The sequence below is a fragment of the Ovis aries genome, chromosome 4 (assembly GCF_016772045.2).
Source record: "Ovis aries strain OAR_USU_Benz2616 breed Rambouillet chromosome 4, ARS-UI_Ramb_v3.0, whole genome shotgun sequence".
Lineage (NCBI taxonomy): Eukaryota > Metazoa > Chordata > Mammalia > Artiodactyla > Bovidae > Ovis > Ovis aries.
In genome coordinates, this window is record NC_056057.1 from 6,593,804 (window position 1) to 6,607,936 (window position 14,133).

The window sequence follows — 14,133 nt, forward strand, 5'->3', positions numbered from 1 at the left end:
AAACTCTTAGCCATAAAAAAATGAGGAGATCTTACCATCTGTGAGCAACATGGATTTTGGCCTAGATAGTATTATGCTAAGTGGAATAAGCCTGACAGAGAAAGACTAACACTGCATGATTTCACTTCTATATGGAATCTAAAAAAAAAAAACAAAACAAAAAACAAAAAAAAACGAATAGACATCAAAACATAAAAAGTTGCAGATGGAAAACAAACAGATGTTTGCCAGATGGGAGGAAAGAAATAGGTGAGGGAGATTAAGTGGTATGAAATTCTAGTTGCAAAATATATGAGCCACAGGTTTGAAATATACAGCACGAGGAGTATAGGCAATAGTACGTGATATCTTTGTATGGTGATTTATCATAACTAGGCTTACCATGGTGATCATTTTTAAATCTATACAGACATCAAATCACTATGTGTATAACAGGAACTAGCATAGTGTTGTGGATTAATTATATTTCAAAAACAAACTCATGGAAAAAGAGATCAGATTTGTGGTTACCAAAGGAAAGGGAGTGGGCAGAATAGGATGAAGGCAGCCAAAAGATACCAATTCTTGATAAGTCGACACAAACATTGATCCTACTCTTGAGCTTATAGTGAAATAAGGAAAATTATATCTATGCATGAAGAACTGTGATACAGTGTAGAGTGAGTTGCAGATGATGTACGAAAGAGATAAGAATGAGGAAGGCAAACAGAAGGTTTGCGGGAGGAAGGACTTATGATGTGCATCTTGAAGGGTGGGGATTTGGATTTTTAAAAATGGGAGTATTCTAAGTGGATGTAGAAAAAGTTGGAGCTGAGATAAATAGGGGAAGTGGTGGGTATGTTAATTTCATTGGAGCTGGAACAGGTACCAGCTGTCAGATGTTGATTTATGGCTTCCCTTAAACAAACATCAAATATTGTAAGGCAGTGTGCTATTTGAATGTTTTGAAATTTCTGGTGAACCAGACTCTTGATTATTTCTTTTTTTTTTTGATAGTTGGATATTTGGATCGATTACCAAGAAATGCTCACTTGCCCCAAGATTCAGTGAAAATAGTGGGATCGCCAAATATTCCAGGTATTAATAAATTATCAGTAAGTGTAAGAAAGTAAATGGCATTTGTTTTAAATTTTGTCAATCTTTTGCCAAAAACTAATGTTCCCTATATTGTTGTCTCCTATGGCCCTTTTCCTTCTGTGGAAATGGATTAAAGTTGTTTCTACAGAGTTAGATTCATATAGTCCAATTCTGTTTGCTGTAACTGCTTAAAAGTACAAAAATAAATTATTTCTAAAAGTTATCTAATTAAAGTTGCCTACAGTGTTTTTGCTTGTATAATAAACATAATATTAGGTGTATGCAGTTCTTATGCTAAATTTTTTTTAAAAATGAGATCTATATATCGTAAAGATTTTGGATTAATAAGACTTTACAGTAGTAACATGAGATATAGCATCTATAACTTTTTTGTATTTTTTTAACTGAGGTAAATCCACATGCTTTAAACTTCCTTATATAAAGTATCCAATCGAGTAGTTTTTAGTGTATTGACCAGATTGTGAAATCATCAGCACTATGATATTTCACAACATTTTCATCACTGTAAAAAAAAAAAAAACAACACCACCATACCCATTAAATAGTCACAATCTAGCCCCTGGAAACCACTAATCTACTTTCTGCCTCCATGAATTTGCCCATTCTGGACATTCCGTTTAAGTGCAATCACTCTGTGTGATGTGTCTGGCTTCTTTCACTTATAATGGTGTTTTCAAGGTTCATTTATATTGTATAATGTATTAGTATTTCACTTATGGCTGAATAATATTCCACTGAATGGATATACTACAATTGTGTATCCATCAACTGATGGATATTTAGGAAGTTTCCACTTTTGACTGTTTTGAATAATGCTGTTATGAACATTTCTGGACAAGGTTCTATGTGAACATATGTTTTCAATTCTCTTGGGTATGTACCTCAGAGTAAAGTTGCTGGGACATATGGTAACTCTCTGTTTAACATTTTGAGGAACTTCCAAACTATTTTTCAAAGAGCCTGAACTATTGTATTTTGACACCAGAAATTTGTGAGGATTCAAATTTCCCAGCATCCAAATTAATGTTGATTATTGTCCAAATTTTAAAATTGTAGCCATCCTAGTGTGTGTGAAGTGGATTCTCATTGTGGTTTTTATTTGCATTTCCATATTTAACTAACAATGTGGAACCTCTCTTCATGTGATTATTGACCACTTGGATAGCTTCTTTACGGAAATGCCTTTTCAAGTCCTTTGCCCATTTTTTAATGTGGTTGTCTATTATGTTATTGAGATGGAAGAGTGTTTTTTAAAAATATGTTCTGGATACTAGAGCATTATCAAATATTCTGTTCTGTGGATTGTGTTTTCACTTTTTAATAGTGCTTTTTAAAGTACACATTTTAAACTTTGATAAAATCTGATTTCTACTTTTTCTTTGGTACTAGTGCTTCTGGAGTCATGTATCAGAAATACTTGCTAAATCAACAGCCATAAAGTGTTATTGCTCCATTTCCTTAAAAGAATTTTACAGTTTTAGTGCTTATATTTAGGCCTTTGATCTATTTTGAATTGGATTTTGCATATGGTATGCAGCAGAAGTCAAATTTCATTCTTTTGCATGTGGATATTCATTTGTTCCAGCACCGTTTGTTTAAGAAACTTTTCCTTCTTTACTGAATGTCTTGATGCCCTTGTTGAACAGTTTTCCATAGATGTATGTTTTTTTATGGACTCTAAATTTTTTTCCTATGGTTTTACATCTGTCTTTATGCCAGTACCATGCATACTGTCTTAATTTCTGTTGCTTTATAGTAAGTTTTGAAATTATCAAGTGTGAGTACTGCAGGTTTTCTCTTTATCAAGATTGATTTGGTTCCTTCGGGTCCCTTGAAATTCCATGTTATTCTAGAATCAGCTTTATAAGTTTTGGGGAAAAAAACCCATTGGGATTTTAATAGGGATTTCATTGAAACTGTAGATCAATTTTGGGAGTATTATCACCTTAACACTATAGTTTTCCAATTCATGAACATGGAATGTCTTTGTTCATGGAATTCTCCAGGCCAGAATACTGGAGTGGGTAGCCTTTCCCTTCTCCAGGGGTCTTCCCAACCCAGGGGTCTTCCCAACCCAGGGATCAAACCCGGGTCTCCTACATTGCAGGAGAATTCTTTACCAGCTGAGCCACACGGGAAGCCCTAGGGAAGCCCTAGGTGTTCTTTACTTTCCCTCAACGATGTTTCACAGTTTTCAGTGTATGTTTTGTACTACTTTTGTTAAATTTATCCCTGAAGTTTTTTTTGTGTTACTGTAAATAGAATGTTTTTCTCAATTTAGTGTTTTGATTGCTCAATGCTGCTGTATAGAATTGTATATAATTGAGATTTGCAAATTGATATGGTATCCTTCATCTTGCTGAATCATTTATTAGCTCTATTTTTAACAGGAGGTAGGGGGAGTTTTTTTAAAATTGTATGCATATAATATCATGTGATCTGCAAATTGAGGTAGTTTTATTTCTTCCTTTACAATCTGAATGCCTTTTTTTCCCTTGCCAGTTGTTTTAGGTAGAACCTCCAGTTCAGTATTGCTGTTAACAGATAACCCTTTGTTCCTGAACTTGGAGGGCTGGGAAAGGCTTTAGTTTTAACTATTAAGTACTATGTTAGCAGTAAATTTTTGTAGATGCCCTTGATCAGACTAAGAAAGTTCCCTTCTGTTGCAAGAGAACTGTTCCTAGTGATTCGGCTAGTAAAAACCCGCCACTAGTTCAGTCCCTGTGTTGAGAAGATCCCCAGGAGAAGAAAATGGCAACCTGCTCCAGTATTCTTGTCTGGAAAATTCCATAGACAGAGGAGCCTGGCGGGCTACCGTCCATGGGGTTGCAAAGAGTCAGACATTACTGAGTGCCCATGAATGCACTCAGTTTGTTGACTGCTTTTATTGTGAAGGGGTGTTGGATTCAGTCAGATGCTTTTATCCATATACTATGATAATCATGTGGTTTTCGTCCATTATAATGATATAATAAGGTATTGCATTGATTGATTTCTGTAGTTTGAACTACAAAGTTTTTAGCTTTGCATTTCTGGAATAAATCTGAGTTGATTATTATGTATAACCCTTTTTCTGGCTGCTGGGTTTGGTATTTTGAGGATTATTATGTACATATTTTTCAGGAAAAGTGGTCTGTAGCTTTCTTTGTCTGATTTTGGTTTTAGAGCAGTAATGGCTTCATAAAATGAATTGGGTTGTGTTTTGGGTGTGTTCCTTCCTCTTCTGTTTTTTTTTTGGAAGTTTGTGAAGTATTCATTCTACTTTACTTGTTTGGCAGTATTCACAAGTGAATTCAACTGATACTGGACTTCTTGAAGGAAGTTTTAGGTCTATTCAGACTTGCTGTTTCATTATGGTTTCTGATGAAATGTAAGCTACTTTATAGAGGGTCAAATGTATGTAGTGAGTTGCTTCTCTCTTGCTGGTTTCAAGATTCTTTGTTTTTGGATTTTCACAGTAGATTATGATGTGTCTAAGGTGTGGATCTCTTTAATTTATGCTGCTGCTGCTGCTACTGCTGCTAAGTCACTTCAGTCGTGTCCGACTCTGTGCGATCCCATAGATAGCAGCCCACCAGGCTCTGCCCTCCTTGGGATTCTCCAGGCAAGAACACTGGAGTGGGTTGCCATTTCCTTCTCCAGTGCATGAAAGTGAAAAGTGAAAGTGAAGTTGCTCAGTTGTGTCCGACTCTTCGTGACCCCATGGACTGCAGCCCACCAGGCTCCTCCGTCCATGGGATTTTCCAGGCAAGAGTACTGGAGTGGGTTGCCAATTCTTTGATGTGTAGATTGTTTTTCATCAGTTCGGTAAAGTGCTATTATTTCTGTCCTTTTCTCTCCATTATTCCATGGGACTTTCATGTATGTGTGTGTATATGTGTGTGTGTGTGTGTGTGTATACATATGTATATACACTAACATGTTTGATGGTGTCCCAGAGGTCTCTGAAAACTGTTTTTATCAGTTTATTGTTCTGTCTCTCAGATTTCCTGTCTCTCACACTGATATATCATAAAGTTTGCTGATTTTTCTCTCCTGTTTGCTCAGATCTGCTGTTTATTCTTTATTGTCAATTTGCAGTTGCTATTGTACGTTTTAATCCAGAATTTCTCTTTTTAAGATAATCTCTATTCTATTATTGATATTTTCTATTTGGAGAGACATCATTTTCATACCTTTTTAAAGCCATGATGTTCTTTGATCATATTTAAAATAATTGATTTAAAGTCTTTGTCCAGTAGCTTCAAACTTTGGCTTTCCTGAGAGAATAGCTTCAAACTTTGGCTTTCCTGAGAGACAGTTTCTATTGATTGCTTTTTTTTTTTTTTTTTGCCTGTGACTATGCTTCCTTAGTTTATTACATGACTCATATTTTTAGTTGAAAACTGGATTTTTATAGGTAATATTATGTAGTACTCTGGAAATCCAGTTCTTCTTCCTTACTAGGTATTTTTGTAGTTGCTGTTTGTTGCACAGGCATACTCAGAGATATTGCAGGTTTGGTTACGGATCATCACAATAAAGTGAGTATCACAATAAAGCAAAGCACATGAATTTTTTTGGTTTACCAGTGTATGTAAAAGTTATATTTACGCTGTACTATAGTCTGCCAAGTGTACAATGATAGCATTTGGTAAAAAACCAGTATATGTACCTTAAATAAAAAATACTTTATCCTTCTCCTGGGTATATATCTGGGGAAAATCATAATTTGAAAAGCTATATGCACCTCAGTGTTCATGTATCCTTTGCTGTTAAGTAGCAGCACTATTTACAATAGCCAGGACACAAAAGCAACTTAAGTGTGTATCAAAAGAGAAATGGATTTAAAAAAACATGGTACATATATACAATGGAATATTACTCAGCCATAAAAAATGCTGTTTGCAGCAACATATATGGACCTATGAAAAGTAAGTTAAGTAAGTAAGTCAGACACAGAAATATAAGTATCACATTATATTGTGGAGCCAAAAGAAGGGTATAGATGAGCTTACAAAATTGAAGCAGAGTCACAGATGTAGAAAACAAACTTATGGTTACCAGGGGATAAGGGCAGGAGGTATAAATTGGGAGATTGGCATTGACATGTGGACATGACTATAAAAATTCCACAGATAGAGGGCCGTGGCAGGCTGCAGTCAATGCGGTTGCAACGATTTGGACGTGGCTGAATGTGCACACACATACACATATAAAATAGAAAACTAGTAAGAGCCTGTGCTGTGCTGTGCTCAGTCGCGTCTGACTCTGTGGGATCCTATGGACTGTAGCCCACCAGGCTTCTCTATTCCTGGGATTCTCCAGGCTAGAGTATCCTGCCCTCCTCCAGGGGATCTTCCCGACCTAGGAAATGAACCCAGGTCTCCTGCACTGCTGGTGGATCCTTTCCTGCTGAGCCACCAAAGTGAAGTGAAGTGGCTCAGACGTGCCTGACTCTTTGTGACCCCATGGACTGTGAGGCCTCTGAGGCTCCTCCGTCCATGGGGTTTTCCAGGCAAGAATACTGGAGTGGGTTGCCATTTCCTTCTCCAGGGGATCTTCTCAACCCAGGGATTGAACCAGGGTCTCCCGCATTGCAGGCAGATGCTTTACTATATGAGCCACCAGGGAACCGAGAAGTGAAAGTCGCTCAGTCCTGTCTGACTCTTTGCGACCCCATGGGCTATACAGTCCAGGGAGTTCTCCAGGCCAGAATACTGCAGTGGGTATCCCTTCTTCAGTGGATCTTCCCAACCCAGGGATCAAACCGGATTCTCCTGAATTGCAGGCGGATTCTTTACCAACTGAGCCACCAGGGAAGCCCCAAGTAAGAGCCTGCTTCTACTCAATACTCAGTAATGGCCTATATGAGAAAAGAATTTTGAGGAGTGGTTATGTGTATAAATGATTCACTTTGCTATACACCTGTAACTAATACAACACTGTAAATCAATTATACTACAATAAAATCTTTTTAAAAACAGAAGAAAACACTTTATTGCTAAAAATGCTAGCCATCATTTGAAACTCAGAGTTGCTATAAACCATTGAAGATAAAAAATGTAAAATCTGTTAGGTACAGTAAAGCAGAGTATAATAGAATGAGATATTCTTGTAGCATTTGTTTAGTGACTTTTCTGAACTCACTTTAAATTCTGTATTCTTTGCCATCTGTGGTCACTGAAGTCTCTGCTTCATTAGATGGCTCAACAGAGATTTCACTAAACACCTGAACCAGTTAGTCTCCTAGTATTTTCTGAGAATCTTTGTGTGCCTGTTGTGGCATACCTTAAACATTCAGCCAGACAGTCGACAGCTCTGTTGTATCTTTCACCTTCTGCTTTGCAGAGACTTGGTTTCAGCCAGAGGTGAGAACTTTAAGGCATCTCTTTCTTACGGAGTATGCTCAGTCTTTCCCGCGTGCCCTACTCTGTGCATGGTTGTGGCCTTCTTTTTCCCTAGGAATGTGTTCGAACTTCTCAAAGCTCCTATAGACAGGTCATACCAGCTTTTCCTTGTAAGGTTTTGGTTGGAATGGTTTACCTCAGATGTTCCCACTGCTTCAGGCATTTACAGAGTTAAGTAGGCTCTAGTTGTTTTTTAAACAGATTCTTTGGTGGGGAAAGCCTTTTTACAGTGGGTGTGCTCTAAATTAGGTCAGGTATGACCTAAATAAAATCCCTTATCATTATACAGTAGAAATGAGAAATAGATTTAAGGGACTAGATCTGATAGAGTACCTGATGAACTATGGATGGAGTTTCCTGACATTGTACAGGAGACAGGGATCAAGACCATCCCCATGGAAAAGAAATGCAAAAAAGCAAAGTGGCTGTTTGAGGAGGCCTTAGAGATAGCTGTGAAAAGAAGGGAAGTGAAAAGTAAAGGAGAAAAGGAAAGATATAAGCATCTGAATGCAGAGTTCCAAAGAATAGCAAGGAGAGATAAGGAAGCCTTCCTCAGAGATCAATGCAAAGAAATAGAGGAAAACAACAGAATGGGAAAGACTAGAGATCTCTTCAAGAAAATTAGAGATACCAAAGGAACATTTCATGCAAACATGGGCTCGATAAAAGACAGAAATGGTATGGACCTAACAGAATCAGAAGATATTAAGAAGAGGTGGCAAGAACACACAGAAGAACTGTATAGAAAGATCTTCATGACCCAGATAATCATGATGGTGTGATCACTCATCTAGAGCCAGATATCCTGGAATGTGAAGTCAAGTGGGCCTTAGAAAGCATCACTACGAACAAAGCTAGTGGAGGTGATGGAATTCCAGTTAAGCTATTTCAAATCCTAAAAGATGATGCTGTGAAAGTGGTGCACTCAATATGCCAGCAAATTTGGAAAACTCAGCAGTGGCCACAGGACTGGAAAAGGACAGTTTTCATTCCAATCCCAAAGAAAGGCAATGCCAAAGAATGCTCAAACTACTGCACAGTTGCACTCATCTCACACGCTAGTAAAGTAATGCTCAAAATTCCCCAACCCAGGCTTCAGCAATACGTGAACCGTGAACTCCCTGATGTTCAGGCTGGTTTTAGAAAAGGCAGAGGAACCAGAGATCAAATTGCCAACATCCACTGGATCATGGAAAAAGCAAGAGAGTTCCAGAAAAAACATCTATTTCTGCTTTATTGACTATGCCAAAGCCTTTGACTGTGTGGATCACAATCAACTGTGGAAAATTCTGAAAGAGATGGGAATACCAGACCACCTAACCTGCCTCTTGAGAATCCTAAATGCAGGTCAGGAGGCAACAGTTAGAACTGGACATGGAACAACAGACTGGTTTCAAATAGGAAAAGGAGTACATCAAGGCTGTATATTGTCACCCTGCTTATTTAACTTATATGCAGAGCACATCATGAGAAATGCTGGGCTGGAAGAAACACAAGCTGGAATCACGATTGCCAGGAGAAATATCAATAACCTCAGATATGCAGATGATACCACCCTTATGGCAGAAAGTGAAGAGGAGCTCAAAAGCCTCTTGATGAAAGTGAAAGAGGAGAGTGAAAAAGTTGGCTTAAAGCTCAGCATTCAGAAAACGAAGATCATGGCATCTGGTCCCATCACTTCATGGGAAATAGATGGGGAAACAGTGGAAACAGTGTCAGACTTTATTTTTGTGGGGCTCCAAAATCATTGCAGATGGTGATTGCAGCCATGAAATTAAAAGACACTTAACTCCTTGGAAAGAAAGTTATGACCAACCTAGACAGCATATTAAAAAGCAGAGACATTACTTTGCCAACAAAGGTCCGTCTAGTCAAGACTATTGTTTTTCCAGTAGTCGTGTATGGATGTGAGAGTTGGACTGTGAGAAAGCTTAGCAACAAAGAATTGATGCTTTTGAACTGTGGTGTTGGAGAAGACTTCTGAGAATATCTTGGACTGCAAGGTGATCCAGCCAGTCCATCCTAAAGGAGATTAGTCCTGGGTGTTCATTGAAGGGAGTGATGCTGAAGCTGAAACTCCCAATACTTTGACCACGTCATGCGAAATGTTGACTCATTGGAAAAGACTCTGATGCTGGTAGGGAATTGAGGGCAGGAGGAGAAGGGGACGCCAGAGGATGAGATGGCTGGATGGCATCACCGACTTGATGGACATGAGTTGGGTGAACTCCGGGAGATGGTGATGGACAGGGAAGCCTGGTGTGCTGCGATGCACTGGGTCGCAAAGAGTCGGACATACTGAGTGACTGAACTGAACTGAAAGATCGCTTTGTGAATGGTGCCTTTTAGGGACAGAAGATATGAAGTTCAACTAATGACAGTTCTCTGGGAGGGAAGCAATGGGGCCATCTGTCCCTGTCTCCCTTTCTGGTGGCTGCCTGGCTGCTGGTTCTCCTGGAAACAGGGCAACTTAAAGTGCTACAAGGTCACTGTTTTTGCTTGGTGTATTACTTTGCTAGGGCTACTATAAAAAGCTACCAGATTGAGTGAGTTAAACAACAGAGATGTTTTGTCTTACAGTTCTGGAGGATTAAAGTCCAGTCACTCAGGCTTGGATGATCCTTCTGAGGGTAGCAGGGAAAATACCTTTTCTCTCGCTTTGGAGATGGACATCTCCCTGTGTCTCTTCACATAGTTTTCCTCTTTGTTTGTCTGTGTCCAAATTTCCATCTTTTGTAAGGATACTAGTCCTCCTGGATTTGGTCCTACCCTGATGACTTCATTTTAACTTGATTACTTCTATAAAAACCCTATCTCCGGTAAGTTCACTTTCTGTGGAACTAGGGATTAGAATTTAAACATATGACTTTAGGGAGAAGCATAATTCAGCCCATTACACTGAGATTCAGTTGGGTTTTTTTGAATACATTTTTCCTGGGTTGCTGCAAGTCTTTGATTAATTTCTAGAGTTCTAAAAATGTTGATTCTAACAGTATGTGCCACATTGTTATGTTTTGTATTACGTTTATGAAGGCGGTGATTTTGGGGTTCCTTACTCTGCCATTTTCACTGATGTCACAAATTTTATTGCAGCTTTTGTTTTAGAGCTATAGTTTTTAAACCTGAGTTATAAAACAGTCATATGTAACTACCTTCCCTTTTTTTTATTACTTTCTTTTATAGGATATGCTTAAATGCATCCTTAAAATGAATTAATATTTCAGTTAAGAAACAGTTGAGTCTCGGTATGGTGGGCTAAATTACGCTTTTCCGTAAAGTCATATGTTTAAGCCTTAATCCCCAGTTTCCTAGAAAATGAACTTATTTGGAGACAAAATTTTTATAGAAGTAATCAAGTTAAAATGAAATCATCAGGGTAAGCCCAAATCCCACACATATAGTGTCCTTACAAAAGGGCCAGTAGCTTGTGCTGAGTGACACTTTAATACTAGAAGCATTTATTAAAAGTAGAAAAAAGAAGAGACATTTAAATTGAGGTAGGTAGAAAATAAGAGGAAATATTGAGACCAGAGAGAAGTGGAATGGAACTAAAAACTGCCTTGTATCATGAGAGAATAACTCATGTATAAAAATATTATGAATAAATTAAGATGGTGAAATTTAAATATCATAACTTGATATTCTGAACAATTTTATATAATAATCTTATAATGAATAACTATTGAAATGTAAGCTTCTAAAACAGACTTCATTAAAGTACTTAGTAAACTAATAATTAACTTTTCCTGATTGGTAATAAAAAGTTTGTTTTGTTGTTTCCTTCCTTGCCAAAAGTAAGTAGCAGACTATACAGTTTCCAGGAACAAAAACACTTTATGTATTCTTTCAGGGAACATTAATAGGAAAAAATCTGCCTAATTCCTTTTGTGTGTCTATTATAATCTTAGATGTCTAACTTAATAGTGCTAAATAATAACTAATGCTAAATACTAAATCACAAACTTTGTACAAATTGGAAAAAGGCAACAGATAATATAAGAAAACTATGCACATTACACTTATGAATATAGGTGTAAGTGTCCCAGGAAAACATACTACCAAGAATAGAGGGGAGCTTTCTTAACCTAAGTAAGGGTAGCTGTCTAAAAGCAGCATTCGGTACACACGATGCTGTATGGTAAAAGTTTAAAGAGAGTCTCTGTATAAAGTCAAGGAGAATTTTAATTCTCATAAACAATTTTTATCTTGCTGGATCACAGAAATCTTAGTATATGGTTGATCAGTGAAGTATTGCTATGAAATTACTGAGGAATTGCTAGAAGCTTTTCTAAAATCTTCCTTATGAGTAATTCAAAATAACTGAATCTTTACTGTGTTCCTTTTACATCTCCTAGACAATACTATTTTTGCTTGTTTAATGAACAGTATTGTTTAAATTTTAAAGCAAATTGAGAAAATTCTTCGTAATTAAAATCAATCAAAGCACATATTTGTCAATTTTTTAATCACATTACAATTCTAAAATTCAGTATGTTGTGTTATATCACTGTAGATAATGTATCATTCCTATAATCTAAGCAAATTTATCAGGTCAGTTTCTTTCAGATTTGGTATCTTGGCAAAAATAAGTCATGATATAGAATTATCTTAATACTTTGTAATTAAAATAGTTCTCTGAGAGTACAATAAGTATACATGAACTCTGAATAAAAAGGCCAATAATTTATGCTAAGATTAAGATACACTCATACACACAAATAAAATAAGTGTATATTTTTGAAAGCTAGTTACTGGAATGCAGTTAAATTTAATTCTTACCAAGCAATAGCAATAATCCAAAGAAAACTTCTGAACACAAGTTGCCCAGACTAAATGTAAAATGTAAGCCATTATAGAACATGAATGAACATAAGATATTATTAGGACATTTTAATATTGTATTTTCAGTGAAAGTATATGTTATGCTCCATCAAAAGAGTCCACATGTGTTATGTGTAACCCAGCGGCTGCGGAATTCTGAACTGATAGACCCATCATTCCAGTGGCATGGCCCTAAAGGAAAAATCATTTCAGGTAGGACTCTGTTTCAGTTGTCATAATTAAAAATGATATGTATGAAATGTACTCAGAACAAAAACAGTATTTTTATCTCATACAATTATCTAGCAGCTCACTTCTTTTTCTTGTGATTTGTTCTTGGAGTTAGAGTCTAAAATTGTAGATAGTGTGACCATTTTTCATAGATCTTAATTTGAGATAAAGACATAATGATTAGACTGGGAATTCTCTAAGTATTCATATTTTAAAAAATGTTCCTTTTATTATAAACTTCATAAAATCATTTTGGTTACCTGTTATACTTTTGTTAACAATGTATGAAGAAACAAATATGATTCTTGCTTTTGTTAAAAATACAAATGAGTACTTTGAACTCTAGATTTAAAACTCTGGTCTTATTTGCTTTATATAGCCCCAAATAGGGACAACTTGAGACTTTATTAGTAGTTATGATTTTATATTTCTTATCTTATATTTCATTCTGACCAAAATCCTGACCAAACAAAATGGGTTATGTTTGAATTTAACTTAAATTAACTTGATTCTATAGCTCAAGGTTTAAAGAGCTACTCCACTTTCTAGGTTAGGTGGTGTGTCTTCATAGTGAATTACTCAGCTCCTAGCTAGTGACTACTTGGTGGATGCCATTGTGCTAATGAGCTTTGTGGGAGATGCGAAGAGCAGACTTAATCTTTGCCTGACTGTAGTACTAGAAGGATAGGAAGGAATCTGCATAGGTAACAGAAATTCTGAGAAGTTGAGCAGTTGATACAAATCAGTGAAATGGGCCGAGTGTAAAGGCATCCAATATTGGAAATATAATCAGATTTTATTTTTATTGCTCTCTGAAAGCACATAATATAATGAAAATGTATATATTATGTATATTTTACATTTGATATTAAAACTCTGAGAGTTCAAAAAAGAGGCATTTAACTTACTGATTTGTAGGTTGTTACCCCTTTGACTTGGAAATTGAGATGTGAAAGTTGTTCTTCTCTAAGAAGCCAGGAGAGGTCTTGCAGTTTGTATTGCAATGTATAGAATGTACGTGAATTTGTAATCCTTTAACTGGATGTGATATTTTATTTTACTCACTTTCATAATGGAAAATAGATATCAAAAATGTAGCTGTTTCCAGGTAAGGATAAAATCATATTGAGGCAATGGTTTTATATTTATAAAAACTATTCCCAGAAAATTCTAGAATTCTGACAGCATGATTACAGTTTGTTTTTCAGTGCAGTGTCATATCATAGTTTGCTGTCTGCTGGCTTTAAGGCTCAGCCCTATCACTGTTATTGTTGAAAGACCTAGAAAATGTCTCCTTTTCTTAAAGCCTGAAAAATAGAGCTTTTTGGGCTGTAGTTTAAACTACACTATACTTGTTATATTTTTATGGCTATTCCAAAGATAGTTCTCCTCCAGTTGACCCAAAGAAACTTGTAATGTAATTATGTACTTGAGCATTCCTTTGGAGAGAAATACCCAGACTGTTTAGATGGTTTGAAGTGTAGGGACCAAGTCTTAGATTTGGTCAGTTCTCTTTCTCTTTCCCTCCCCTGCCCACTCCCACACCTCCTCTGGTCTCTGCCTCTTTTCCAGAATTTTTGGTTTAGAAAAGTAA

The 14,133-nt window shown here is 36.6% G+C and overlaps 1 protein-coding gene across 6 annotated transcripts in view; it reads left to right on the forward strand.

Annotated features, from left to right (window-relative positions):
• The window catches only part of ZPBP (zona pellucida binding protein), a 153,606-nt gene that overhangs the window by 2,539 nt on the left and 136,934 nt on the right, over window positions 1-14,133 (forward strand). For 5 of the 6 annotated variants that reach the window (XR_009600318.1, XM_015095179.4, XM_042248361.2 and 2 more), the window contains exons 2-3: window positions 997-1,077; window positions 12,396-12,521. Coding sequence is in view for 5 of the 6 variants with exons in the window: in XM_015095179.4 (XP_014950665.2) it covers window positions 997-1,077; window positions 12,396-12,521 (207 nt within the window). In the remaining variant the exon portion in view is untranslated. The remainder of the gene's footprint in view (window positions 1-996; window positions 1,078-12,395; window positions 12,522-14,133) is intronic. The other variant, XM_042248362.2, reaches the window with a different exon arrangement.